General features: G+C 44.3%; 1 protein-coding gene and 1 long non-coding RNA gene across 2 annotated transcripts; one reads left to right on the top strand and one right to left on the bottom strand.

The window, feature by feature from the left end:
• On the top strand, positions 1–7,561 carry LOC122890527. The gene is made up of 3 exons (XR_006381088.1): positions 1–112; positions 4,510–4,624; positions 7,494–7,561. It is a non-coding gene; the product is annotated as an uncharacterized LOC122890527 (long non-coding RNA).
• Positions 4,932–25,940, bottom strand: ZNF518B (zinc finger protein 518B). Its single transcript, XM_044226190.1, has 2 exons — positions 25,882–25,940; positions 4,932–11,684 (listed from the first exon to the last, which is right to left on the bottom strand). Exon 2 carries the CDS (start codon positions 11,479–11,481, stop codon positions 8,236–8,238), a length of 3,246 nt encoding a protein of 1,081 aa, XP_044082125.1. The 5' UTR covers positions 11,482–11,684; positions 25,882–25,940; the 3' UTR covers positions 4,932–8,235.
• Positions 25,941–27,045: the final 1,105 nt, after the last annotated feature.

Here is a 27,045-nt window from a genome sequence, read left to right as displayed (position 1 = left end):
ATGTTTTTGCTGAAGGATTAACTCTCCAAGGACCAACTGATCTCTACTCTCTGCAACAATTTACATCAAACGGAGTAGAAGAAGTGACCCCCCTGCCCAATCTGTGAGAGTGGTATATCATTTTTTTCTTAATTATTTTTAATTAACATATAATATATTATTTGCCCCAAGGGTACAGGCCTGTGAATCATCAGACTTACACATTTCACAGCACTCACCATTGCACATACCCTCCCCAATGTCCATAACCCGGCCATCCTCTCCCTCTCCCCCTCTCCCCAGCAACCCTCAGTTTGTTTTTGTGAGATTAAGAGTCTCTTATGGTTTGTCTCCCTCCCAATCCCATCTTGTTTCATCTTTTCCTTCCCTACCCCTCACAAAACCCCCCCGCCCTGCGTCTCAAATTCCTCATATCAGAGAGATCATGTGATAATTGTCTTTCTTTGATTGACTTATTTCGCTCAGCATAATACTCTCTAGTTCCATCCACATAGTTGCAAATGGCAAGATTTCATTTCTTTTGATGGCTGCATAGTATTCCATTGTATATATATGAGAGTGGTATGTCTTGATAAAATAGTATAGGGACAATACTAAAAGAGGAAATTACAGACCTGTAACATTTGCATAGATTCTAGCATTAGATCTGGAAATTCAGTCCTATATATACATGAATAGATCATGATGACATACTGTTTATCCCAGGAATATAAGGAAGATTTAGTATGAGAAAAATGTATTTAAGTAATACATTATGTTAGAATTTTAAGAAAGAAAAAGTACTCGAATATGTTACATAAATTTAACAAATGTAGTTGTGAAAAAGAAAACAACCTAAGCAACTTATGGATAGAAAAGAATTGCCTTAAGCTGATAAAATATATCTTCCAAGAACCTATGGAAAAATTATGCTGGAACTCTAAAATTATGGTGAAACTTTAAGGAAAATTTGTCTCTTTTAATATTCCTTTCTTTCAAACTCTAATCTTCTGCTTACATAGAAAATACAAAGAGACCCATTTTAATTTTTAATTTCATATACATTAGTTAGGACATTTCTTAAACTATGGAATAGCGGAGGTAATAGGAACATTCCTATGAGAGCTATTTCCATGCCGATGTGTAGGAATTCCACTGATTTTTAAAATATGGAATTTGCACTTGGCAATTTTGCTACTCTTATTGCAAGTGATATGGTGGTCTAAAATTTCTCTTCCTTCCTTCCTCATGGTTTTAATTGATTATGCAACCTAGAGTTTTTATTGTTATTATGAATGAAATCTTCCCACCTCCCCCAAAGGGAATAAATTATAAAACGTTATTGGTCCAGCACAACTTTATTTCTATTACGTGTTCAAATCAATTAGCAGACTAAATGGAAATAACATATTACCATTTATGGAAATTTTCTTCAAATGCGTTTGTAAATTCAACACTCTTCCAATCAAAATCTCAAGAGGGATTGACAGGCTGATTTTCAAATGCATATTGAACAGCAAAGAGCCAAGAATAGCCAAGGTCATTATACAGCTTTCTAATATCTGGCAAGGAAAGTGTCTGCACTTCATATATACCTCTGTTAATGGTAAACTATCTTATTAGAATTAACTTTGAAATTCATATTTATTCATTCAACAAATAGAATTAACTTTGAAGAAGAATCACAATGAACAGTGTAATGCAGCAACACAGAGACCCATCCACAGATCCACACAAACATGGAACTTGGGTATATGGAGGTAGTGTCCCACACAGGGATAAAAGCAAACTCTCCCCCCCCCAAAAAAAAAAAAAAAAAAAAAAAAAGCAAACTCTCCCATAATGAGGGTTAGGACAACTGAATAATTCACTCGGAACTGACATGTAAAAGGATTTGGACCCAGCTCCTTTTGCAAAAGACTTTTACAAAGCCTTTATCTGACAGCTTGTGTTTTGTTATAGTGTTCACTATTGTACGGAAGTTTATTTTTAATATTACATTTAATACAAAAAGCCTTCTTTTTTGACTTCAAGGTGGGGAGAGATTTCTAAAATAAAGTACAAAAACACCAAACCCAAAGGAAAAAAAAATGTTTCTTTATGGATTTTTAATAGGGTCTACATTTTCTTTAAAAGTTTAAAATAGGGGCACCTGGGTGACTCAGTGAGTTAATCCTCTGCGTTCAGCTCAGGTCATGATCTCAGGGTCCTGGGATTGGGCCCCGCATCAGGCTCTCTGCTCAGCGGGGAGCTTGCTTTCCTCTCTCTCTCTCTGCCTACTTGTGATCTCTGTTTGTCAAATAAATAAATAAATAAATCTTTAAAAAAAAGTTTAAAATAAATTCAATAGCAAAAACAGACAAGGAATACCAGGAGTCTATGCACAGAAAATGAAAATGTCCAAGAAATACATACAAAATATACACGTCTCACTAGGAATCAGGGCAATGCAAATGAAAACAGTACATTGCTTCTTCAATTTTAGACATTGCCAAATACAGGTTGAAGTTCCTCTTTTTCCATATCTTCACCCTGCCTTAGCTGACGGTTACCATTTCACAACTATCAGGTTAAGGCGTTGCTTTCCACACAGGGTGATTGCCATCCATGCCCCTCCAGCAGCACTCAGCCTGTGGCCCACTGTGTTAGATGTCACTAGTGGTCAGTATGCCATTCTGCACACAGAGGCAGTGGGATGGCATTGCCCCTTGGGGAGGTTGTGTGACCACTGCTGGGGCGACAGATCGTGAGCAAGTTCTGTGTGTTGTTTCCCACTTGTATAAGATCTTCTCCTCTTGCCGTCACACTGAGGAAGGAGCCCAACTGGTTGGAATGATGCTGCTACAAGATGGGAACCCCCTCCCTGGCACGGTGGGTGCAGTGTCAATGAGAAATAAATTCTTGTTTGGTTGACAAGCTAAGGCTGCAAAATAAATTTTAATTGACCTTAAAAAGTCACATGTGCAACCATTTCTCTAAGGTAGGTACAGGTCTAGGGATAGAAGGGCGGGGCATGGATGCAGAATCTGGGCACAGAGCGGGCATGTTGTTAATGTGAGTTAGTGGGACCTTGCCTGGCCTACCCTAGTTTTAGAGATACATGGATAAATAAAACCCACTTCTTCCTGTCAAGGAGCTCATACAAGCAAGCTGATATTTACAACACAGTATGATTTACCCAGTCCTAGGTGTTTCAGTGCGGTAAAAACTGGGCACACGTGGGTAGTGAACATCTGATGTGGCTAGGGTGCCTGAAGAACCAAATTTCTCGTTTCAGTAGAAAAATGGAAGCTGTTAAAAATCTTGCCACTAAAGACAGCTGAAGTGCTTTGGTGAGACATCTCATTATAAATGAAAATTTAGCATTAAAATTTAAACCTCCTGTAAGTTGAAGATATATACCAGGTTTATAAAGATTGTGTGTGTGTGTGTGTGTGTGTTTAAGATTTTATTTATTTATTTGACAGACAGAGATGACAAGTAGGCAGAGAGGCAGGCCGAGAGAGAGGAAGAGAAGCAGGTTCCCCACTGAGCAGGGAGCCTGATGCGGGGCTCCATCCAAGGACCCTAGAACCATGACCTGAACTGAAGGCAGAGGCTTTAACCCACTGAGCCACCCAGGCACCCCTAAAGATTGTGTTTTAAGCAGTGTATTTGTCTATATGTATGTGCATATATGTATATATATGTACATATATATATGTGTCTATATGTATATACACATGAAATACCTCCATTTTATTTTTACTGAAAATGTTTCAATATTTTAGACGTATTGGGTAAAATAAAACATTTAACGTCACCCGCTCTTTTTATTCTCCTAAATGTGGCTACCAGAAAGCTCAGACTCCATATGTGGCTCACATTATACCCCTACTGGACAGCACCGTTCTAGATGAAGCACGCATTCCCTGAACACAATCTCGCTCCAGCTTAGGGCTCTGACCCCTGCTAGACTCTCAAGAAGTCAGTTCATACTGAGTGTAAATGGTGGCAGCAAAGGGCTCTACACATGTTGCAAAGCAAAAAGCTTTTCAGATGCCTGGAGCTTCCTGCTAAAACCCCAGCTCACCCATGACTTTGCTCAGCTTCACGTAAATGTTCGTCTTTCTGGAGCTTGAGGTTCCTTCACAATACAATGTGGCTTAGCGACCGCCCCTCCCTTGCTTTCTGGCCTGGACATCAGCTTCTGCTCAGGCCCCTTCTCTGTTCACTCCGCAGCCCCCTCTGGTCGTCCACACCCAATGAGCCCCCTTGAGGCTTCCACCGCCTTGATTCCCACTTCCCCCCAAGTAACCAAAGGCAACAACTTATTAGACTAGATCTATAGGATGGAGGATGACAACTCCTCTCAGCTAACAAATGAGAACAGCAGACTGCTGAATTTAAGCAACTCACATCTTTATGTTTTCCTCAGGATCTGCCAAAACTCAAGTCCATTTCTTCTTTTCCCTTTTGACTCCTTGGAATGAAATGAGGGAACCCCCTCCCCACCCCCACCCTGAACATCCTCATCCTCTTTCCTCCCAGGTATGCGTGCCAGATGAGAGGATGTTTGGACAGACGATGGCACAGTGCAGCTGCCCACATGGTCCAGCTGGCTCATCAACCACTTGGGAGCTCTCCCACTCCAGGCCCCTCCCAGGTGAGAGGCAGGTGCAGTGACCACATACCATCTCTGACCAGGCTACAGACCATGAGATGAAAATTGTTACTGCTGCCCAAACCAGCACCTCTTGTGACTTCAAGGTAGATCAAAAGAAAAAAGGGACCTGGTGTCATTTCAGAGTATGCATGGCTAGCCAGCAGTGCATTAAGTTCAAAATATACCCCCTGGAACTCAAGGGACCTGTGCTGTACAGAAGAACACCTTTCCATGTTTCAGAGACCTATCCCACAAGATAGACTATGTCATGAATAGCCCCCTGAACACTGAAATGAAAGGACAGAGAACATTTTACAATTGCTTTATTTAACAAAATTTACGCCAACTTCTCTATCTATATACAAACGTGTTTCAAAACCAGAGCAGCAGACACACAAACTGTTCACACAGGACTTACAATAATGCTTAAAACGTGTCAATGTTTTGTTTTCTGCTCATATTGACATTTACAGATTCAAAAATTATTCCAAAGGCCAAGCAATGCCACATCTTTGTTTCCAGGGATGGTTTATACCTAGTAGGTTATGAAGAAAGAGGGATGGAGCTTTTGAGGGTTAATATTCTGTGTTTAGTTTAACAAACAGCATTTGGCCCACAGTAGGGCTCACAAAATGTTTTGGGGAGGGGATAAAAATTTGGGTAAAATATTATCTATGAGACTATGAGTTGTTTTTATTTTTTTAAATTTTCACTCTGTCATAACTATAACAAGATCATCTCACTTCTGGCCCCCAAAAGTAAGAAACTCTAAGAAATAAGTGTAAAATTTTATTAGTAAGTACTATTAATAAAATTTAGCAAGTACAGGTCCTTCAAAATCAAGGTAGGAGTATGTAAATACTCAACATGGTTCTACTCCTACCTTGTTCAATTTTGTTAGAAATGTTTCCTGACATTTACCTACATGTTAACAAACTATTTCCTAAAGTTCTTCATATAGGGAGGAAAGACATATTTTGTTTTCTCATTTTTTATGACTTTCAGGAGCCTTCAGGATTCCTCAAAAAAGTGTTGTAGCTCTGGAAATCTCAAAAAAAAAAAAAAAAAACCACTTTGCTACGTAGTCTACTCATAAAATTTAGCTCCATACAAGTACATAAGCTGAGTTTTAGGTAATACTTGAAAAATGGTTGATGCTGCAAAGTATAAATATTTCATGTTGACACTTAACACTCTGACTTGATTCATGGTCACTTTTCTTGAAAGGTCGTGCTCTTGCCTCTCAAGAAAGATGCTACTAAGCAGTGAGGTATAGAAGGAGAAAAAATAAAAAATAAAAAAATCACAGCCTTTTCTTCTCAGTATGTTAGGAGCCTTCCATTCTGCCGGCAGGGCACACATCTACACACGGCTCACATTGCAGTGTTCTCCTCTATGTGGTGAAGTGGTACGCGGGATCCAGTTCCTGGAAAGCACCAACTAGAAATGCGCGGGGATGAAATACTGCAACAGAATGATCCTCAGGGGTTTCTACTCCTGTTTGTTCATAGAAACCAGACTCATCACTTACTTGTGCTTTCATTTTCTTAAAAATGAGATCACACCATTATAAAAATGTGCTTCCAAAATAATTTCTAGAATATAAAATGTCTTCTGTTTTTCCAGCCCACATAATTTCATTATAAAATAGGAAATCAGAAAATTAGCTACTGCAGTTTTCATATGGTAAAAAATATTTATATGTGTACACACATGCATATATACACATCTAAAAAACCCAAGTTTTAAATTTCAATAAAAATTAACCAATTAGCCAACTTAATGCTCATGCATTCAATCAGACATAAGCAATGTTGATTATCTGTAATGAGAACCAACTGCAAAGAATTACAATTCCACCTATCAGAAGATAGTCTAAGACTTTCACGGGTGTAAAAACAAAACAAAACAAAACAAAACAAAACACAGAAAGTTCCAACTAACCAGCACAACGGAAATCTCACTCAAGTTTTTTCCAGTTATAACGGCCCCCAGTTCGATTCACTGCACTAACGAATTCCCTAAGGATGGAGCAGTCTTAAAGGGAGGAGGAAAACAGAGCTGGAGCCACCCTGTGGCCGTTTGGGGTGCGTGGGTGTGTTCTGTGTGATGGTTGTTGCCTGGTGGAGTGGGCGAGTGAGGGCGAGATCCAGCCCAAGCTCCCTCTGCCAGGCCACCAATCTGCCCACGAGGTGGTAAAGGTGCGGAAGGAGTTTTTCCTAACGCACACAACGTGTCCTGTGGACCAGTCGTGGTGCTGGTGTCTATTGGTGGAGAGAGAGGCAGGTGTTCTCGAGAGTTACTACCTAGGAAAGGTGAGCGATCGGGAGAACAGACTGTGGGAAAGAGAAGTTAGAAGCGGACTGTGACTATCAGTGAAAACCAGGAATAGTGTTTCTGTAACCTCAACGAAGATGGTGGGATGTTTCTATTTTGTTTATTTTCATGAGGGAAAGCCTTAAGGGTCCTCAAAGGCACAAAAGGAATGGGACAGGAGGTGAATAGGGAAGTGTCTCACTCCACAGGAGAGCCTGTTCAGAAAACTGGCAGAGGAAGAGCGGGCTCTGAGCTGGGGGCGGGGAGAGGGGCAGTGTCTGAGATCCTAAGTGGTGGAGAAAGTGCATGAAGCCTTCGTCCTGGTCTGAGAGTGCTCAAAGGAAACCAGTGATCACTATAAAGTCATACCTCTCTTCATAGTCCTACCTTGAACTGTCTTCCCCAGTTTTACCTATGTCATAAGAAGCCTGTTCATTCACATTTTAAACTAGTTACGTTACGTTTGTGAGGGTGGTAAGGGCACACAGGAGCCTTAATTTTGGATATTTTATCTCTGTGACCATTCTTTTTCTTCTCCTTCTTTTTTTTAAAGGTACAATCCCTCCCAAGCTGTCATAAATCAGGACATTTAAAAAGAAAGCAAAGCTTTGAAAATGTTTCTTTCCTCCCCGAATATCTACTGCTGAAGTAATAAATTCAGGCAAACCCTTGGCATCATTCTTTCAAGTGGCCAAGCAAAGCTAATGCTCTGTGCTAGAGACAACACTTTTGAGTACTGCCCAGTGCATGAGGAATTTCAAGGAAGAGCCATTTTCTATAACCCAATTTAAGATAACAAAGTAGAAAGTATGATTTCCATTATGTATCAAATATTCAGCACGAGTTAGTGCAGAGAAAAATGGATGTGTACACCAAGATATGGGTTTCATTCCTCAGTAACACTTTGAATAAAGAACATAGTTTAGAACACCCTAAACATGCCCCCCTGAACAGATCACCAGATTTGTTTCTACCCAGAAAAAAGGGGTGCTAAACAAAGACATCTTGGATCTCAACTGGAAATCTGGAAGTTTCACTTCTCTCCAGAAAAACACATGTACATAGATCTGTGCATACGACTCCAGGGGCTACAGACACCTGCCAAGGTCCAGTCAGTCATCTCAGGTTAAGACTCCTGGCTGTCAACATTCTCACAAAGTTTCTGAAGAATGAATGATCCTCCCATTCCTACAATCTGCATTTCTCCCATTGAGCCAGGGAGGAAGGGGAAAAACAAACAAACTAGAATAAACTAAAAGTAAGAAAAACAATTTGCTTCAAAGACCATTTTTTACTTATTTGCCCTTGGAAGAAAGAACATCCCAATCTCTAGTTGCCTCTATCAAATGCCGCTGGCCGTGACTCATCCACTCTTCCTGGTCTTCATAAAGCCGCCCACAAAACCAGCACTTAAATATACACTGCGATGAGTCATCAGGCAAGGAATCCACCACCTGGTAGTTGTTTTTATGCACCTTCTTAAGTTTCATTTTCAACATCATTTGCCTTTTTATCTGATTGGCCTCCTCTGCGTTCTGGTACGTCAGGCGAACATGATGCCGTCTGATGCCTAACTGACACCTCGTCCTCTCTGATAGGACGACTTTGAGGACATTGCCTTTGTACTTATTGATTACCTTCATCACGTTGGTGACTTCTGGAGAGTCAACATCAGGATGGTTTAACACGATGACAGGCTGGTTCCGACGGGGGCATTTAATCAACTGGTCTGGCTTAGCGGCAATCAGTCGAAGCTGTCTTGCAACCTGAAAAATTGAAGGATCCTTGAGATAGCGGCTGGGATCAGCCTGGATTTTGCTTTTCTTCTTGGATGAATTCACTTGTTTGGTTTTGTTTTTACTTATAGGAAGACTTCTGGAAAGCAGTTTGCCTTGCTTACTCATTTCACTGCTTCCTTGCTGACCGTGCAGGGGGCCAGTTTTTTTAGGCATGGTGCTACAAAAAGCACTCTCTTTTCTTGGTTTTGGCCGAAGAGGTATATCAAGATTTTGGGACATATCTATGGGCCCACTTTCACTTGTCAAAGATGGTAAGTCTGAGTCTGTCTGTCTCACTGGGCAGAGCGGAATGGGTTTTATTAACTGGGTCTCACGGCAAGGTATGCTGACCGGTGCTTCACACGTTGCCTCTATAATGTGGGTGTCCTCAGAAGAATTAAGAACCCTCAACACAGCCCCTTTGGGGATCAATACTGGAGTAGTAACATGGGCCTTCCTAGTCACTTTGCTTTCAGTTTTCCCACTGCTGCCTTCTATAAACTGTGGATATATTTGCTGAGGAGTGAGTGGCCCATTGATACCACCGTCTTCCTGAGGTTTCGGGAGTGTGCTTGTGGAATAGCCAGTGCCTGCAAATGACACGTTAATTTCGTGAATACCTTCGGGAGCAGCTTGCGAAGTTCCCTTCGATGCCTGCCCTACAGAACGGCGATGTGCGTTATTTGCAGACAAAGATGACGGCTTGCCACAGGATTCAATCAACTGAGCTATCTTTCTGCGCAAGAGTTCAATTGACTTTATTTTGGACGTTGAACTATTCCACTTAACGCCCTCAGGGACGTTTTCAGACCCAGAGCTCAGAGAAAATACTGACGAGATGACTGGACCATCAAAAGAGTCCTTAGTCCTTTCAGGATTCTTTAATTCTAAAGGCTCCTCCACGGGCAGCTGAGACCTGATTCTATCCTCTCCTGGTATATTTACGTGTAAATATTCGCTTTTATGTTGGGAAGAAATCTGGCCTGTGTTTGATACTGCCTTGTGTTCCTCGGTCTGTTTGTCCTTCAACTTCCTATGAGAGGGAACCATTTTTATAGGAATACTGATCTCATGTCTAGATTCCAAGTTACTTGTACTTACAGGCAACAAACCCTTTTCTCCAGAGAAGGACATGGTTGCAGGTGATGCAGCCAAGGGATATAACTGCTGTGAGTCACTAAGTGAGTTCCTTCCATCTTCAGCAAAAGAAACAGCAGCTTTATATGGAAAAGGGTTTGATGCAGCTCTGAAACTGTGGAACACACTGTTTTTTACTACAGATGCTGGAGAATGACCTCTTAAAGAGAGAGAAGGAAGAGCTGGTCTATGTGGATAGATACTACATTTTTTCTGGAAGTCCTCAACTGTATCTGGGTAGAGAAGGGATTCTTGATTGTGCACACTAGAGTTTGACATGAAAAAATCATAAGACCTGACCCACTTCACATTTTTAAGTTGTTTCTGAACTGACGATTGAAGATGATCAGTGCCTGCCAGTTTTCCAACATTCCCTTCAATCACCAGTGACTTTGTTTGGCTTGCAGAAACCACTTTTTCTGGTTCAGCTGAACCCTTCTCTTTAATCATATGCTCAGAATTACCCCCTTCACCCCCACCAGCTTCGGGGCGGTTACTTTCTTCCAGAGGAAACAGTTTCAGGACAAGCTGCTGGGTCCCATTGACGACCTTCACATCGATCAGCTGGGCCAAGCAGTTGGCAGGGACCACAAGTTCTGCTGGTGCCACCACTGTCAACGGCATTCCTGGCTGGACAGGCTCTTTCGCTGGGGACAACACTTCCACCTCCACGCTTTTGTTCTCAAACAGACGGCCTTCATTTGGCTCCATCAGGGTCACTTTATTTGGAATACACACTACATCTTTTTGGTATTCCTTTGATTCCGGCAACAACATGATATTGTGCATTTTGTCTTTATTTGTATGGAGGGAGAACCTTGAGAGTTGATCTGATAACTTATTTTGAAATGCAGTCCTTGGGTTGGGAGCTTTCAGGAGCTCTGTATTTTGTTTCGATGTGCTGATTCTTTTTGGCTCCAGCTTGGCAACAGTTCTAGGCGGTCGCCGTCCCCCCGCCCTCTCATGCACTCTGCGCCTGTGTTTGACAATGTAGTCGTTCCGAATAGCACCATAGTCGCAGTACTCACATTGATAAGGGAATATGCCTGTGTGTTTCACCAGGTGCCTCTGGAACTCCCCTTTTGTGTAGGATATGTAGCTGCAGTGAGAACAGATGAATTTAATCTCTTCATGTTGGAGCGTGTGCTTTTTGTACTGAAGAGGGTCCTTTGTGGAAAATCGACATTTATCGCAATAGTATTTGCCTGGCTTAAAGTTCCTTACCTTAAATTTGTTATTGATGGAACTGGCGATGGCTTCAGCTTTATTTCCTACAGGAGTAGCACTGGGATTTCTATTCACAAAATGGAAATGCGAAGTGGCCACACTGAGGTTGCATCTGAAGCAAACGTATTTGTCTTCCTTCTGGCTTGGCCCAGTACCCTTTTTCAAATCTTGAAGCGGGATTTTGTCAACACTCTTGCACTTCATACACGTAGCGATGGTCATCATGGCAGCCTCTGCCTCTGAGCCTTGACACAAGAGAGCTTGCGCTTCTTGTCTATCTGGTCGAGTGGCTCTATTGGCATTCGGTTGTTTGGGGGACATGGTCAAGGAATTATGTCCATCATTCACTTGAGTGGTATATAACTGCTGTCCAATATCCTTCATCTTCTTTATTTGCATTTCCAAAAAGAGAAAACCAGAAAATTCAGGAAGACTTCACATGATAAAACCCTTAGGGGCCATCCTTCATTTAACTTCGTGACTGGCGGAGAAGCAGTGACTTCCTGGGGGGCGTCATCCGTTATCCTTGTTTATAAACCGCCACAGTCAGTGTATGATCCCCAAATAGGATTGTTCTCAATTCTCTGATAGTCCAGGCAACACTAAAGGGGGGAAAAAAAAAGACATCATAAAGCACAGTTAATACATGAACTTAAGGTTTAGTTAAGCTATTTCCACACGTATCCTCTATTTCAATGACCTTTGATTTTTATGCTAAATCTTGACATATTTTCTTAAACAAATATTGACATTAAAACATAATACAACAGATGGCTATCAGACACATGAAAAAATGCTCATCATCATTAGCCCTCAGGGAGATTCAAATTAAAACCACATTGAGATATCACCTTACACCAGTTAGAATGGCCAAAATTAACAAAACAGGAAACAACATGTGTTGGAGAGGATGTGGAGAAAGGGGAACCCTCTTCCACTGTTGGTGGGAATGCAAGTTGGTGCAGCCTCTTTGGAGAACAGTGTGGAGATTCCTCAAGAAATTAAAAATAGAGCTTCCCTACGACCCTGCAATTGCACTCCTGGGTATTTACCCCAAAGATACAGATGTCGTGAAAAGAAGGGCCATCTGTACCCCAATGTTTATAGCAGCAATGGCCACAGTCGCCAAACTATGGAAAGAACCAAGATGCCCTTCAACGGATGAATGGATAAGGAAGATGTGGTCCATATACACTATGGAGTATTATGCCTCCATCAGAAAGGACGAATATCCAACTTTTGTAGCAACATGGACGGGACTGGAAGAGATTATGCTGAGTGAAATCAGTCAAGCAGAGAGAGCCAATTATCATATGGTTTCACTCATTTGTGGAGCATAACCAATAGCATGGAGGACAAGGGGCGTTAGAGAGGAGTAGGGAATTTGGGTAAATTGGAAGGGGAGGTGAACCATGAGAGACTATGGACTCTGAAAAACAGTCTGAGGGGTTTGAAGTGGCGGGGGGGTGGGAGGTTGGGGTACCAGGTGGTGGGTATTATAGAGGGCACAGCTTGCATGGAGCACTGGGTGTGGTGAAAAAATAATGAATACTGTTTTTCTGAAAATAAATAAATTGGGAAAAAAAAAAAAAACAAACTACATTGAGTTATCACCTTACACCAGTTAGAATGGCCAAAATAAACAAGACAGGAAGCAACATGTGTTGGAGGGGATGTGGAGAAAGGGGAATCCTGTTACACTGTTGGTGGGAATGCAAGTTGGTGCAGCCTCTTTGGAGAACATTGTGGAGATTCCTCAAGAAATTAAAAATAGAACTTCCCTATGACCCTGCAATTGCACTCCTGGGTATTTACCCCAAAGATACAGATGTCGTGAAAAGAAGGGCCATCTGTACCCCAATGTTTATAGCAGCAATGGCCACGGTCGCCAAACTATGGAAAGAACCAAGATGCCCTTCAACGGAAGAATGGATAAGGAAGACGTGGTCCATATACACTATGGAGTATTATGCCTCCATCAGAAAGGATGAATACCCAACTTTTGTAGCAACATGGACCGGACTGGAAGAGATTATGCTGAGTGAAATAAGTCAAGCAGAGAGAGTCAATTATCATATGGTTTCACTTATTTGTGGAGCATAACAAATAGCATGGAGGACAAGGGGTATTAGAGAGGAGAAGGGAGTTGGGGTAAATTGGAAGGGGAGGTGAATCATGAGAGACTATGGACTCTGAAAAACAATCTGAGGGGATTGAAGTGGCGGGGGTGTGGGAGGTTGGGGTACCAGGTTATGGGTATTATAGAGGGCACAGATTGCATGGAGCGCTGGGTGTGGTGAAAAAATAATGAATACTGTTTTTCTGAAAATTAATAAATTGAAAAAATAAAAAAAAATCATCCAACAACCCTCAAAAAAAAAAAAAAAACATAATACAACAGAAATGGCAAATAAGAAGCCTATGGAAGACATTTTTAAATTCAGCCCTCTAAAACTCATCCCTTTAGACCAACCATAACAGGCTGGCAGCAAGGAAACCACAGCTGTCATTCAGAAGAGCCCTGATACGTGACAGTTATTTTTAGGGGTCACGGACAGCATTTCAGCAATTTCACAGGTATAATTTCATATAAGCCTGAATAAAGCTTTGTGCAGGAGGGTGCTACTTCAACTTTAAACGCACAAATTATCCAGTGGTGAAGAGAGCCAGGGCTTCGGCTCTGGTGTTCATTTGTTTCTATATGAAAGCTAACTGGCAGCTTGGATTCCCAGTTCTCTCATTTGCTCCATTTGCTTTCACAAATGTAAGAACTCAATAATACACCGGCAATGTTGGGTAGACAGACACTGATTCCATCAACATCTTACTGAGCGTCTATTACAAGCCAGCAGTGAGCAAAACCCAGGATCAATCTGTCCATCAGGAGGGTCTAGAGAGGGGAAACAGGCAACGTAGTTATTTCTTAGGTGGTGATGAGTTATTGATAAAAATACAGCCATAAAGCCAGGCCAGGGCCAGGAAGTAAGTACGTGATGAGGCTGCAGGGCTGGCACGGGATGGTGTGGAGAGTCAGGAGAGCCTCCCGTGAGACTGACCTCTGAGCAGAGACCTCGGGGCGGCAAGGGAGCAAGGACTGGGCTGTCTGGGAGAAGGGGGTTTCCGGCAGAGAGAAGGCAAAGGTCTGTGGGATGTGGGCCTGGACCACCTGAGGAATGGCAAGGAGGTGGAGAACAGAGGGTACTGAGTGAGGAGAGGAGGGGAGAGGAGGGAAGAGGAGGAATAGTCCACATGGTCAGAGGGGGTAGGGGTGCTGATCAAGGAAAGCTCTAGCACAGAGTCGTAAGGATGTGGCTTTTCCTGTCCCTGAGACAGATAACAGGGGAGACTGGAACAGTGACTTGGCCTGCTGTGATTTGCACCCCCACAAAGCCCCCAGCTGCTGCATGGACAAGTATCTGTGAGGGTGGAATGACAGTATGGGGGGCTGAGGTGAGAGGTGGTGGTTGCCTGGGCAGTGGTGGCAGAGACGTAAATGTCCCTACAGCAAGTGCAACAACAGGTGTAATGCTGACGATGACTTCTATAAAAAGTTACCTTTAAGTACACATGCTTTTTTCCAGAACATACAAGAACTTGGAGCCAAACAAAAAAATTCTATTTGGGGATCTGCTAAAAAGCCTTTATTTTATGACCTTCTAAAATCCACTGAAGCCTTCTGAGACTCAATTTTTTTTATCTGGCAACAAGAATGAAGGACACTTATCCAACCTCTCCCACAGCGCTGCCACAATGAGTAAAACGCTCGAGAGTGTAAGAGAACACTTCTGAAGTTTCAAAGTGCTTCTCTAAGTGTCAAGAGGCATACAGAGATACCCATTGAGTGTCTGTTCAATGATGAGCAGCAATATGAGGGGGGAGTAGAAGCTTTGTTCTGGCACAGTGCTCACAGGTCCAGAGCCAGGCAAACTTAAGTCTGAAAGGCCAACCTGCAGGAGCAGTAGGCCCTTCTGTTGGGTCAAGAGAAGTAATTATTGCATATTCAAATTCAGCATAAAACCTGTCTTTAATTTTTTATTTTTTATAAACATATAATATATTTTTATCCCCAGGGGTACAGGTCTGTGAATCGCCAGGATTATACACTTCACAGCACTCCCCATAGCACATACCCTCCCCAATGTCCATAACCCCACCCCCCTTCTCCCAACCCCTCTCCCTCCAGCAACCCTCAGTTTGTTTTGTGAGATTAAGAGTCACTTATGGTAAAACCTGTCTTTAAAAGCATTTTTGGAAAGGACCACTTAAGAACATACCGCGTTTGACTACAGGGCTTATTTCTTTGACACTGTTGTCCTTCCCTGTTTTGCTTTTGCAAAAGAGAGCTGCTTCCTTTCTTTTTTTTTTTTTTTCCCAGAGGTTTTTTTTTTTTTTTCCCAATTTATTTATTTTCAGAAAAACAGTATTCATTATTTTTTCACCACACCCAGTGCTCCATGCAAGCTGTGCCCTCTATAATACCCACCACCTGGTACCCCAACCTCCCACCCCCCCGCCACTTCAAACCCCTCAGACTGTTTTTCAGAGTCCATAGTCTCTCATGGTTCACCTCCCCTTCCAATTTACCCAAATTCCCTACTACTCTCTAACGCCCCTTGTCCTCCATGCTATTGGTTATGCTCCACAAATGAGTGAAACCATATGATAATTGACTCTCTCTGCTTGACTTATTTCACTCAGCATAATCTCTTCCAGTCCCGTCCATGTTGCTACAAAAGTTGGATATTCGTCCTTTCTGATGGAGGCATAATACTCCATAGTGTATATGGACCACATCTTCCTTATCCATTCATCCGTTGAAGGGCATCTTGGTTCTTCCTTTCAAAGGCAATTCCCAGTATGCAGCAGAACCCTGGTGGCATCTAGGACTCAATCAGACTTGCTGAACTATGAATGTGTATGTAATACTTAGACAGCAAGTGGGCAGAGGCTCATGGGGTCACAAGGTGCTCCCTCTGCCTTTAGTGTTTGAACACATACCTATGGAAGAGGACTGTGAAGAGGGCAAGACGTGCAAATGCCTCCAGCTAGCAAACTGGTAATGGACAAAGACAAGGACTTCCATTTCCCACTGCACGCCTGGTATACACAACAGGTGGAAGTTTTAGGAATCACTCGTAGAAGCTCCCATGCACTTCATTTTCCAGAGTTATAAACTGGATTTAGTGAAGGGAGACCCCAGGGACAATACTAGTACGAGAACTTCTAGAAGCAGAACTTCTGCTATTTCTCACGCGAGTCACCCTTTCGCACCTGCTTATTTACCTACATTCATCTACATGATTTCCAAGCCCAGTCTCCCAGTGCTGACCCCTGAAATCACAGGATTCTACCATCTGAGAATACTGCTATCGTCAACGTGTTCGCATGGGCATTTTCATCCCATTAAAACAGAACAAGAGGGGTGCCTGGGTGACTCAGTGGATTAAAGCCTCTACCTTCAGCTCGGGTCATGATCCCAGGGTCCTGGGATTGAGCCCTACTCTGCTCAGCAGGGAGCCTGCTTCCCCACCTCTCTCTGCCTACTTGTGATCTCTGTCAAGTAAATAAATAAAATCTTAAAAAAAAAAAAAACCAAAAAATAAAAACAAAACAAAACAAAAATGGAATAAGATCTGTGGCCAGAAGCTAAGAAAATCATGGCTCCAAGAATGCACAGGTGAAAAGGGACTCTAACATACTGGGTTATGTTAGGGACTGGTCCAGTGGCTCCCAAATGTGGAGGAGTCTCAGTGTCACAGGTGAGACAGACAATTCTGGACTTACCCCTATGCTAGTTGAGTTGTGGTGAAAGACAGTATTAGAAATCACTGCAAGAAACTGCCAGCAACATTTCAAACCTTTAAGTCATCTTCACCAGTTGATCATGCAACTGATGGTCTTATATTGCCATAAACAAAACTGCTCCCGTCTTTAGGCTGCTAATTTTATTGTCCCGTAGTTCTCATTGTTGAGAATTTGCCCTTAAATGAAAATGAAACCACTGTCCTTATAACTTTCTTATATCTTGGTTCTGGGGCTACAAACATCCTCATCCCTCTTGAGAGAACTATGATCAACCTGCACACCTTTTCTCTCATTTAGTCCTTGGTTCTCAATTCTGTTCTAAAGATCTGCATACCAGCTGATACCAAATCTGCTATCTACTTGCCCCGTAATCCTACTATCTAGAGAGAGGGAGGGGACAAGAGGACAGGAGGATGGGAGGGGAGGAAAGAAGTAACTCACTTGCCAGGCACAACCTGTTTACCAACTACTTCAACATCTTACATATTAATTCTAAGAAATTCTCAAGAATCTTCAGACGAGATTCCTCCATTTGAAGACTCACCCAAACCAGGATTCCAACTGTGCATTTTTAGTTTTCCAGCACTTTTCCCAGTCTCTGGGATTCTTCAAAATTCATAGAAAACAGTTTTGCCATTTTCTTTCCAAGTCCTCTTAAAACTTGTAGACATTATTCCTCCTAAAACCAAAAACTTGAAATCCCAGACAGACTGGATGGTAAGATCACATACTTGGCAAGAAGTGGAGTGCATCCTGATGGATGAACCAAGCCATCTACAGCGTTGAAGGAGTGCAGTCCTCTCAGAAGTGTCTCCATAAAACTATCTTGTCAGTTATTCTGAGTTAAGAATCCTTAGGAGCAAGTGCCAGTAGGAAGCGTGAGGCTGTGATTAGCAAATATGTTTAATGGGAGGCAAGACATCTAAGCCACATTGGGATTACAGTCACCTGTTTCCAAGCATCTTCTCGTTTCTAAACCATTCTCAAGATAATGCAGTGTTTCTACACTGGCACTTCCTCAGCTCAGGTGACAAAGATGCCATGCTTGTGTCTAATTGTGGGGGGTAAAGATATGAGTGCACCCCATGACAGGTGTGAATGGATGCGGTGAATGGCAGGGAAGAACTAAGATGCCTTTGCTGTTGGTGCCACACATGAGCGCATCTGACGTCGCTTCAGGTGCACCCGAGTGACTGACTCGCGAGCCCTCTCCCTTTGTACAACTCATTCTGTCTGGCTCACATAGGGTCTAACCACCTGGGAAACTGGGTCCTTTTGGCAAACCACTGCCCAGGGGGCTGATGACTTAAGCTTATATGAGATGATAAAAAGCTTTGCATGCCTGACACTGGAAGGGCGCTCAGTAAACTGCAGTTTCAGTGTTGACCTACCTTTCAAACTCATGTCTCTATCCCAAAACCTCTGCATTTGACCTCCTAGGACCAGAAACATATAAATATTTTTAAAGATAACTTAGGAGGGCTTTCAAAAGCACAGAAAATACTTAGTATTATTAACCGTGGACACAAGAAATAAAATGTCCAATGAATACTAAGTTGTCTGTTTTTTTCACAGGACGCAATGAGCTTTTTTTTTTTTTTTTTTAAGATTTTATTTATCTATTTATTTATTTGACGGAGAACACAAGTAGGCAGAGAGGCAGGCAGAGAGAGAGAGAGAGAAGCAGGCTCTGCACTGAGCAGAGAGCCCGATGCGGGGCTCGATCCCAGGACCCTGGGATCATGACCTGGGCCGAAGGCAGAGGCTTTAACCCGCTGAGCCACCCAGGCGCACCCGCAATGAGCTTTTTAATGCAGAATTATCTACAGCATCAGCTAAAGATGACTAACAAACCCCAAAGAGAAGGGCATGGTTTGTCATAAATGTGCTTCCTCAATCTTGTCTCTTCCTAGGGAGAGGCCGTGCAGCATTCCCTGCTGCTGCCTTTTCCTTTTGATTTTGAGCTCACCTGGCCTGGTTTCTTAAGTTTATTATGCAGATGGATGGAGAAAAAGACTGTTTGTCAGACACCAGGTCAGTGACACTATAAAAACCTATTAAAAAGAAAAGCCTATAAAAAACCATGAGGGTTATACAAGTTCTCATTAAGATGGAAGCATCGCACTTCTAAATACTGGAAATGTCAAATGCTTAACAGAATTAGAAGAGAAGTAATGACACGATTTAAAGCTGCAGATTCCGGAATCATAGTACAGGGATTCAAATCCCAGTGCCATCCCTTTCTAGGTGTGTGACCTGGGGCCAACTGTTTACAGTCCCTATGTCACAGGCTTGTCATGAAGATAATGTGATGTAAAGTGCTTAGGTCAGTTACACATCATAAACTCTTAAAAAAATAAAGAAATCATGCCAATCACATGAAGAGTCAAAGGGTCTAAAATACATGCTTCTTCACTGCCTAATGATTGCTTTTTCCCAAATGTACACTGAATCTCACATCATGATTTTAATTACAGTTACTGGGTTGTATAGCCTAAAACACAATTTACCTCTGGAGCTAAGACCATCACCTAGCCTTAGAGGCAAAGTGGCTAATGTGAAAAGATGCAAAAACCACATAAGGGAGTACTCACGACAACTTAGGTTTATGTATAAGCTAGTTACTGAATTCCCTGATCCTCTCCAAGCCCAGCTGAACTGTGAAATATCCCTGTAAGTGCAAGGACATTTATAAGCTAGATGGTAATGTGAGAGGTGGCCAGCCAATTACATCACATACATGCCACCCACATCCACACCTAGTTTTGGTTCCTGAGATGTCCACCAAACTAAGTAGTAGTAGTTGACTGGCCACATCACTTCTGGATGGAGAAGCAGAGTCAGGATGCTCTCTCCAGGAATCCTTCCATGGGACTTCTACCAAATCCATTGCCAGTGCAGGGACGGAGCTGCAGTACTATGAGCAAAGGGAAAGGGAATGGAGTTAGAAGGTTTGCAGTTCAAACTGTGATTCTGTCCCTGTATCTTCGGGTCCTTAGGCAAGTAATTCCCTCTGTGCATTGTCAGGCAAGGAAACAGGCTTTAGGATCTTCAGATTTAAAAGGTAATTAGGAAAGCCAAACAAGAGAACATACACAAAGCACTCAGCCAAGATAGCAGAGAGGCTCAAAAATTATTTTCTGTTCCTTTGTCTACTTAGTTATAGCAAAGATTGGTCTAAGAAGTGTTTCCCAGCAAGCAAAATTTTAAAGCATTCTACCTCAAAGTGCCCAGTAGCATGTAGGCAGCAACACCTGATTGGGGTGGGGGGGGGCGGGGAAAGCAACATTAGGCCTGTAAAGTGCTATCACTGCCCAGATAAATGGTGTTTTCGAAGAAGCTGGTAGCTCACTCAGCAAGAACTCTTTCAGACCATTACAAAGAATCAGAACTGAACTGAAAGGGTACATAGTTCTAAAAAAAGAAAAACACCAAGTGTTACTTTCTTTTTGCCCAACTACCCTGCACTTTGAAATGACTGAAGTGCAAATTGATGGCTCCTGAATGACAAAAATAAAAAAATAAAAATTAAAAAAACCACATTGAGATATCACCTTACACCAGTTAGAATGGCCAAAATTAACAAAACAGGAAACAACATGTGTTGGAGAGGATGTGGAGAAAGGGGAACCCTCTTACACTGTTGGTGGGAATGCAAGTTGGTGCAGCCTCTTGGGAGAACAGTGTGGAGATTCCTCAAGAAATTAAAAATAGAGCTTCCCTATGACCCTGCAATTGCACTGCTGGGTATTTACCCCAAGGATACAGATGTCATGAAAAGAAGGGCCATCTGTACCCCAATGTTTATAGGAGCAATGGCCACAGTCACCAAACTATGGAAAGAACCAAGATGCCCTTCAACGGACGAATGGATAAGAAGATGTGGTCCATATACACTATGGAGTATTATGCCTCCATCAGAAAGGATGAATACCCAACTTTTATAGCAACATGGACGGAACTGGAAGAGATTATGCTGAGTGAAATCAGTCAAGCAGAGAGAGTCAATTATCATATGGTTTCACTTACTTGTGGAGCATAACAAATATCACGGAGGACAAGGGGTGTTAGAGAGGAGAAGGGAGTTGGGGGAAATTGGAAGGGGAGGTGAATCATGAGAGACTATGGACTCTGAAAAACAATCTGAGGGGTTTGAAGTGGCGGGGGGGTGGGAGGTTGGGGTACCAGGTGGTGAGTATTATAGAGGGCACGGATTGCATGGAGCACTGGGTGTGGTGAAAAAATAATGAATACTGTTTTTCTGAAAATAAATAAATTGAGGGGCACCTGGGTGGCTCAGTGGGTTAAAGCCTCTGCTTTTGGCTCAGGTCATGATCCCAGGGTCCTGGGATCGAGCCCCACATCGGGCTCTCTGCTCAGCAGGGAGCCTGCTTCCCCCTCTCCCTCTGCCTGCCTCTCTGCATACTTGTGATCTCTGTCTGTCAAATAAATAAAATCTTTAAATAAATAAATAAATTGAAAAAATTAAAAAAAAAAAAAAACAACTTCCAAATGTTGCTGACAAGTGTATAGCTTTTGGGATTGTAGATTTCCTTCTGAAACCAAATGTATCACTTGGGGAACAAAATGGGGCAAGAAGGCTGGACAAGAAAGTCGCTGTACTGATTCCTCTACTTTCTAGGGGGAAAATGTAAGAGTGGAAAAGACAATGACCTTGGGAGATCAAGGTTTAAAAGCTAGGTTTTGGACTTAATAACTGTGTCAATCTGGATCTATTAACCTCCCCTGAGCCTGAATTTTCTCACTTGTAAAGTAGGAATGGTAATGCCTAATTTACACACTGATGTGAGATAAAGGTATATGCAAACATCAGGTAACCTTATGCTTAACAAACAGTACATGTTCTGTTAAGAAATAAGTCAACCTGTTATTATTGTAAGCCTCCTTTGAATGTAGAGGAGTCCGGGAAACTCCTGAGAAGCAGAAACTCTTAGCTTAACAAATCAGCCAGATGAGATCCTCAGGGGCTGGAGGCGAGGATCTCCTCCACAGCCCCATCTACAAAGGAGTTATTTGGAGACAGACTTGACACAGTGAAGCTTTTCAACTGAGACTATATCAGAAAACTAAGTTATTACATAGTATTTTTTTGTTTTTAACAATTTGAGAAGACCTTTCAACAGAAAGAATATGACCAATGGCAGAGTGTTAGAGTATCAAATGTACAGTTCTCTATGTGGAAAAGAAATGTTATGGGGAAATTATGCTCTTGTTAGCATAAAAAAAAACATGGTAAAAAACATAGTAGTATTACAAGCAGCATTACAAAATTGTGTGTAACTGAACACATCTAGGGACTTGAGGTCTCTAATGGTGACAAAAATGAAGGACATATATATTTTTGTATCCCCCCCCCCCCGGTTTTGGCTTAAAGTAAAACCAAGTTTTGTAGATGAAATGGATTAAGGGTTTAATAAAAAGTACAATCAAATAAAGAAGTATCTCCCACCACAGCAGTGATTATTAACCTTGACTACATTAGGGTGATCTACTTGTCCTAATACCCCCAGGATGGTAAACTTATTTTTTGAAGGAGGTACCTGGGGTGGTCGCCCTACTGCACACTAGAATTACCTGGAGAGCTTTAAAAGTTATGATGCCTGGGCCCCACTGTGTGTGGGGGAGGCTCTGGGAGTTTTAAAAGCTTTCCAGGTAAATCTAATATACAGCCAAGGTTAAGAACCACTACCTGACATTACAGGTGCACAGAACTGTGTGGGGATGGCAAGAATATTACGAACGTCATTGTATAATCTCTTATATACCCATCCCAGCCAAGGGTGCTGGAAATGGGGGCAAGGCCACTGCCTTGGAAGGTAGTGGGATGCCTGGGCAAGGGGATGCTGGGTCCTACCCTTGCTTAGCCATTTGACCTTGGAAAATGTCATCACTGATACTGTCTGTAAAGAATGTAATGACAGTAACCACTTTGCAGATTCTTGGAAATGTAACTGTTTCTGGCGTGGAACCTATGCCTGGCAGTGTATGCATATAATGAGCGCAAACCAAGACTATTTTACCCCCACACCTGGTATGGGTTGCTGTCTTTCAGGAGTGTAATGGGAGATAGAGAGCAGTAGTAAATGGGTGGTTTCAGTGAGGCAGTAAATGCTGTATCAGTGATCTGATCAGGACGCTCGTGGTGGCTGGCTGGCCTTGGCAATCCTGGAGCATCTTGACTGAAGTCAGGTGGATGGGGTGCCAGGTGCCTGCAGAGGCACATTCATACATTACCTCAATATTCCTCAAAGTACACCTTCAATATCTGCTGCTTCTAAGATAACAGAGCTGCAGAGGCTGTGTGTCTTTTCCCAGGTCATGGAGTTGGTCAGCTGGTGTCTAATCAAAATTCTTTTGCTTTCTGCTAGCGGGCTGTGCGAGACTGTGAACTCAAGTCACAGCATCTGCTGTCACTCGGGTACCGTTCTTACTTCCTGCCTGGGGCTGTCGAGCTGCAGATGAGTCAAAAGTGTGGCAAGTTCCAGGGCTGTTCCTTCTTTCAGGCCTTGTCTTCTCAGGCACCAAGCCCCATCTAGCCTCACACCTGCAGGCCCTGGCACAGGCTTCTACACCAGGGATCCTGGAGGCTGCAAGCACTGTGCAAATACCGTGCAGCAGAAGCCAGGCATCTGGATGTAAGTCCTGGGTCTGTGCAGCCTTGGTTCCCCAGGAACTGTCTTCCAGAATATAAGGAGAATGAGCCCCCAAGACGCTTCTCCAGCAGGGATGTATGGCAAGGTAACACAGGAACTTAAAATAGAAAGAAAAGGTTTCCTAGGACTCCGGTGACCTAATAAATCAGACTGCTCTTTTCCTGAAATGGGCTGAGGCACGCAGTTTACAACTTTTTCCAGGTGATTCTGCTGCCTCACCACCCCTATTCCATGATGAGAACATCTGGATTACAGTCTCTGGACCGACCCGTACCCCCTCCATTCCAAGGATGGCTTCTGGAAATTACAATTAGTTGGGCTGGCATATGTGAACAAAGAAAATGCAGTCTACCCTAGGCAGCTTGAGAACAGTCAAGGCTGGGAGGCCTCACTCTGAGGACCTTGTCTACCCATCAACAGCACAGGGCTTGGCACAGGAGGCACTCAATACTTATTGGTTGAGGGAATGAATGAATAAATGAGTGAATGAATGAAATGCCAGCCTTCATAGCAATGATCACGAAAATGTTCTTTGTTTTTCCTCTTGCCCCCAAACTGGCCTGGATCTCTTTATTTAAAGGCAAATATACCAGGGCAGATCCTGGCATTGTTTTGTTTTGTTTTTCCCACATTGCTATCACTGAATTTAAAAAAAATATATACATTCGTTTGACATGTCAGGAAGGAGGCTCAATGGAATAATACCCTCCTTTGTCTGTCTTCAAAATGCATCTATAATAAATGTTATCAGCATAACAAAACCGGATACATACAAAAGGGTTATCTTTCAAGGCTATATTATATCTAGGATAAGAAATAATTTAAAAAAGTGCATCCTAGGTGAAAAAGAACATCAATATTAGATGATTAAAACAAGCTAACGTTCTCCTGGCATTCTGAAGAGACTATATGACACTGATTTCTAAACAACTATTTGCTGGGATTCGAGAACCCTCCACCAGTATCTCCTATTGAGTACACACATGACCGAGGGGTTGAACTTTGCATCCCTGACTCAGAGAAAGATAAAGGTATACATTCTTATTTTTCCTCCTTTCCTCTAGGAAAGCAGGACAAGCTCCTGGAGACCACGGCTGTCTTAACCTTGGTGACTTCAGTTCTAAACTCAAGAGATACAATTCTTAGAGGCTGTAACACATTACAGTTCAGATATGCAGACTTTTAAATAGAGGACAAAGTGCTAAGTCACTTTTTAACTTGTTTAATGTTAGGCTAATTCTTCATCATCTCAGTTTTTAAAGTCAGCGTTATTTTAATGCGCTACATTTACACAGAGGAACTTACGTGTTCCCTTTCTTTCTCTCCTTTGGTTTCCCTTTCCGGTGAAGAAATAGTCACTCCTTTGCACCCTGCCTGAAACTGCCCAACAACCCAAGATCGCAAGAGAGAAAGGACACCTGGGATGGGGAGGTCCCACAAAGGCTGCATCAGCGTCGGAGCAAGTCAAACCTTCACCATCCACGCTCCCCTGACTCCCCTCTCTGGCAGAAGGTGCCCAGGTTCTCCGTGCACAAGCCCATCCCGGGGCACACGCCGCGCAACTCCCAAGGAAAGACAATGCCAGTCCGGTTTTCAAGTTTATTGTTGGCACTCTCACACGGAGGGCACACGGTCTCCAAGGCGAGTCCTCATCTAACAGCGTGGTGCTAGGAAGGGAGGCGCGGGCGCAGGGGCTCACTGCGTGGTCTCCCGGGCCGGTCAGGCCGTGGCGGGGCTGCGGGGTCTCCTCCAACTACAGACGGAGAGTCCCACCACGTCAACGCTTACCTCCCAGGCCCGCAGGAGGCTTTAAAAATGGCCTCCTGACGACACTTCCTGCTCGGAGCGACCGGTAGAAATCCTCGCAGGAGATGCATCATTTAAAACGCTGGGGGCGGGCGGAGGAGGCCGGCTGCGCGGCTCCACACCCGCGGCCCCGCGGCCCGCACGCCGCCGCCGCGACTCGCGACCGACGCGCGGGGGGCGAGCCTGCGGGGTCGCGGCGGCACAAAGGCCCCGCATGCCGCCGCCACCGCGGCCCCGGGGTCTGGGAGGCCCCCGGCCCGGAGCCCCCTGCCCGTCCCCGGCCCGCCCCGGGGGCCTTCACGCTACGACGCGGCTCGCCGGTCGACCGCGCGACACGCGCAGACCGTGGCCCGCACGACCCGGCCCCGGACTGCCCGCCCCGTCCCGCCCCGGCGCGGCCTCCTCAGGCCGCCCCCCGCCCCGCGCGGTCCCCGCAGCCGCCTCCGCTCCCCGGCCCGCCCCGCCCGTCCCGTGCGCGAACCCGGGGCCCTCGCCCTCTGGCGCAGCCACTCACCCGGCCGGCGGGTCCCGGTTCCCGAGAAGGGGCGTCTACACCGCCGGCCGCAGGCCGCCACCGCCTCCGCCTCCGCCGCGCCCGCTGTAGGTCCCTACTCGGCGGGGCGGAGTCGGTCCGGCGTCGCGCGTGCGCAATACGACGCGGAGGCTCTGCTGCGGCGCGGGCGGCGCCGGTGGTCCCCAAGCCAGAGCCTGCCCGGGCCGGGTCTCCGAGCTCGCGGGAACCCGAGACGCGTCTCGATCCGGGTGCTGGGCTTCCAGCTCGACCCAGCTCGTCCACACCCACGGCGTGCAGTGGCCTCTGCTTGGTTGCCCGCAAGCCCAGGAGCCTCCAGCAAATGGGGAACCATTTCCTTCCGATGTCGCCGGGGAGGACTCTTCGCGAGCGCCCGCTGTGTGCCCGTGCTGGGTGTAAGCCGAGGGCGCCGTAGCTCCCTGCCCGCATGGAGCTTGAAGTCCGGCAGCGACTGAGGGAGGGCGAGAAAGAAAAGGAGCCCAGCTCTTCGACCTCCAAATTCTTTCTCTTTTGAAAGTAGCAATGAATGATACGGCCTTGAGTCGGGTTCGAATCCCGAGTCTCCCGGACTTGTTTGCATTCTAGCTTTGGGACCTTGGGCAAAGAAGCCCCCTAATCTGACCTCTTTGAGGCTGGGAGTTGCCCTTACTAAAGGCGGGGAAGACCGACCTGCAGCCCAGAGTCTTACCTATCACGTAGGTGGTTGTTGAGGGCCAGGCGAGACAATGATTATTGGGAGAGTCTGGAGATGGTGTGAGCTCATTTAATGCTAGTGTTTTTTCCTGCTACTTGGACTCCAATACCATTTTCTGGGAACCTCGCTGCACTCCAAGTACACGCGCACTTTTGGACCTTCTGGAAAGAAAGTGTGCCTAGAATAGACCCCTCTCTGAGGAAAGAAGGGGACGAGTCCCAATCAGTGACTCAGATGCGGCTCCCTACAAAATGCAAGTGCTCCCAAGGAACGGCGGACTGTGGCAGCGAGCAGCGGCACCGGCACCGGCACCAGCACCGGCACCGGCACCGGCAAGCACGGTTCCTCCAGGAATAACAGCCGAAAGTTTATTTCAAAGCTCCGGAAGGAGCACGGCTGGTTTCCAACACCTTCCTGTTGGAGGCCGGAGGTCAGGGTGCGTGGACATTGGC

Source organism: Neovison vison, chromosome 11, assembly GCF_020171115.1.
Source record: "Neovison vison isolate M4711 chromosome 11, ASM_NN_V1, whole genome shotgun sequence".
Classification (NCBI taxonomy): domain Eukaryota; kingdom Metazoa; phylum Chordata; class Mammalia; order Carnivora; family Mustelidae; genus Neogale; species Neogale vison.
Note: the sequence above shows the minus strand (reverse complement) of the source record. Positions and strands in the feature narration are given on the sequence as shown.

Excerpts from the sequence above, each read along its gene's own strand:
- ZNF518B (XM_044226190.1), bottom strand. The coding sequence starts at position 11,481 with ATGCAAATAAAGAAGATGAAGGATATTGGACAGCAGTTATATACCACT.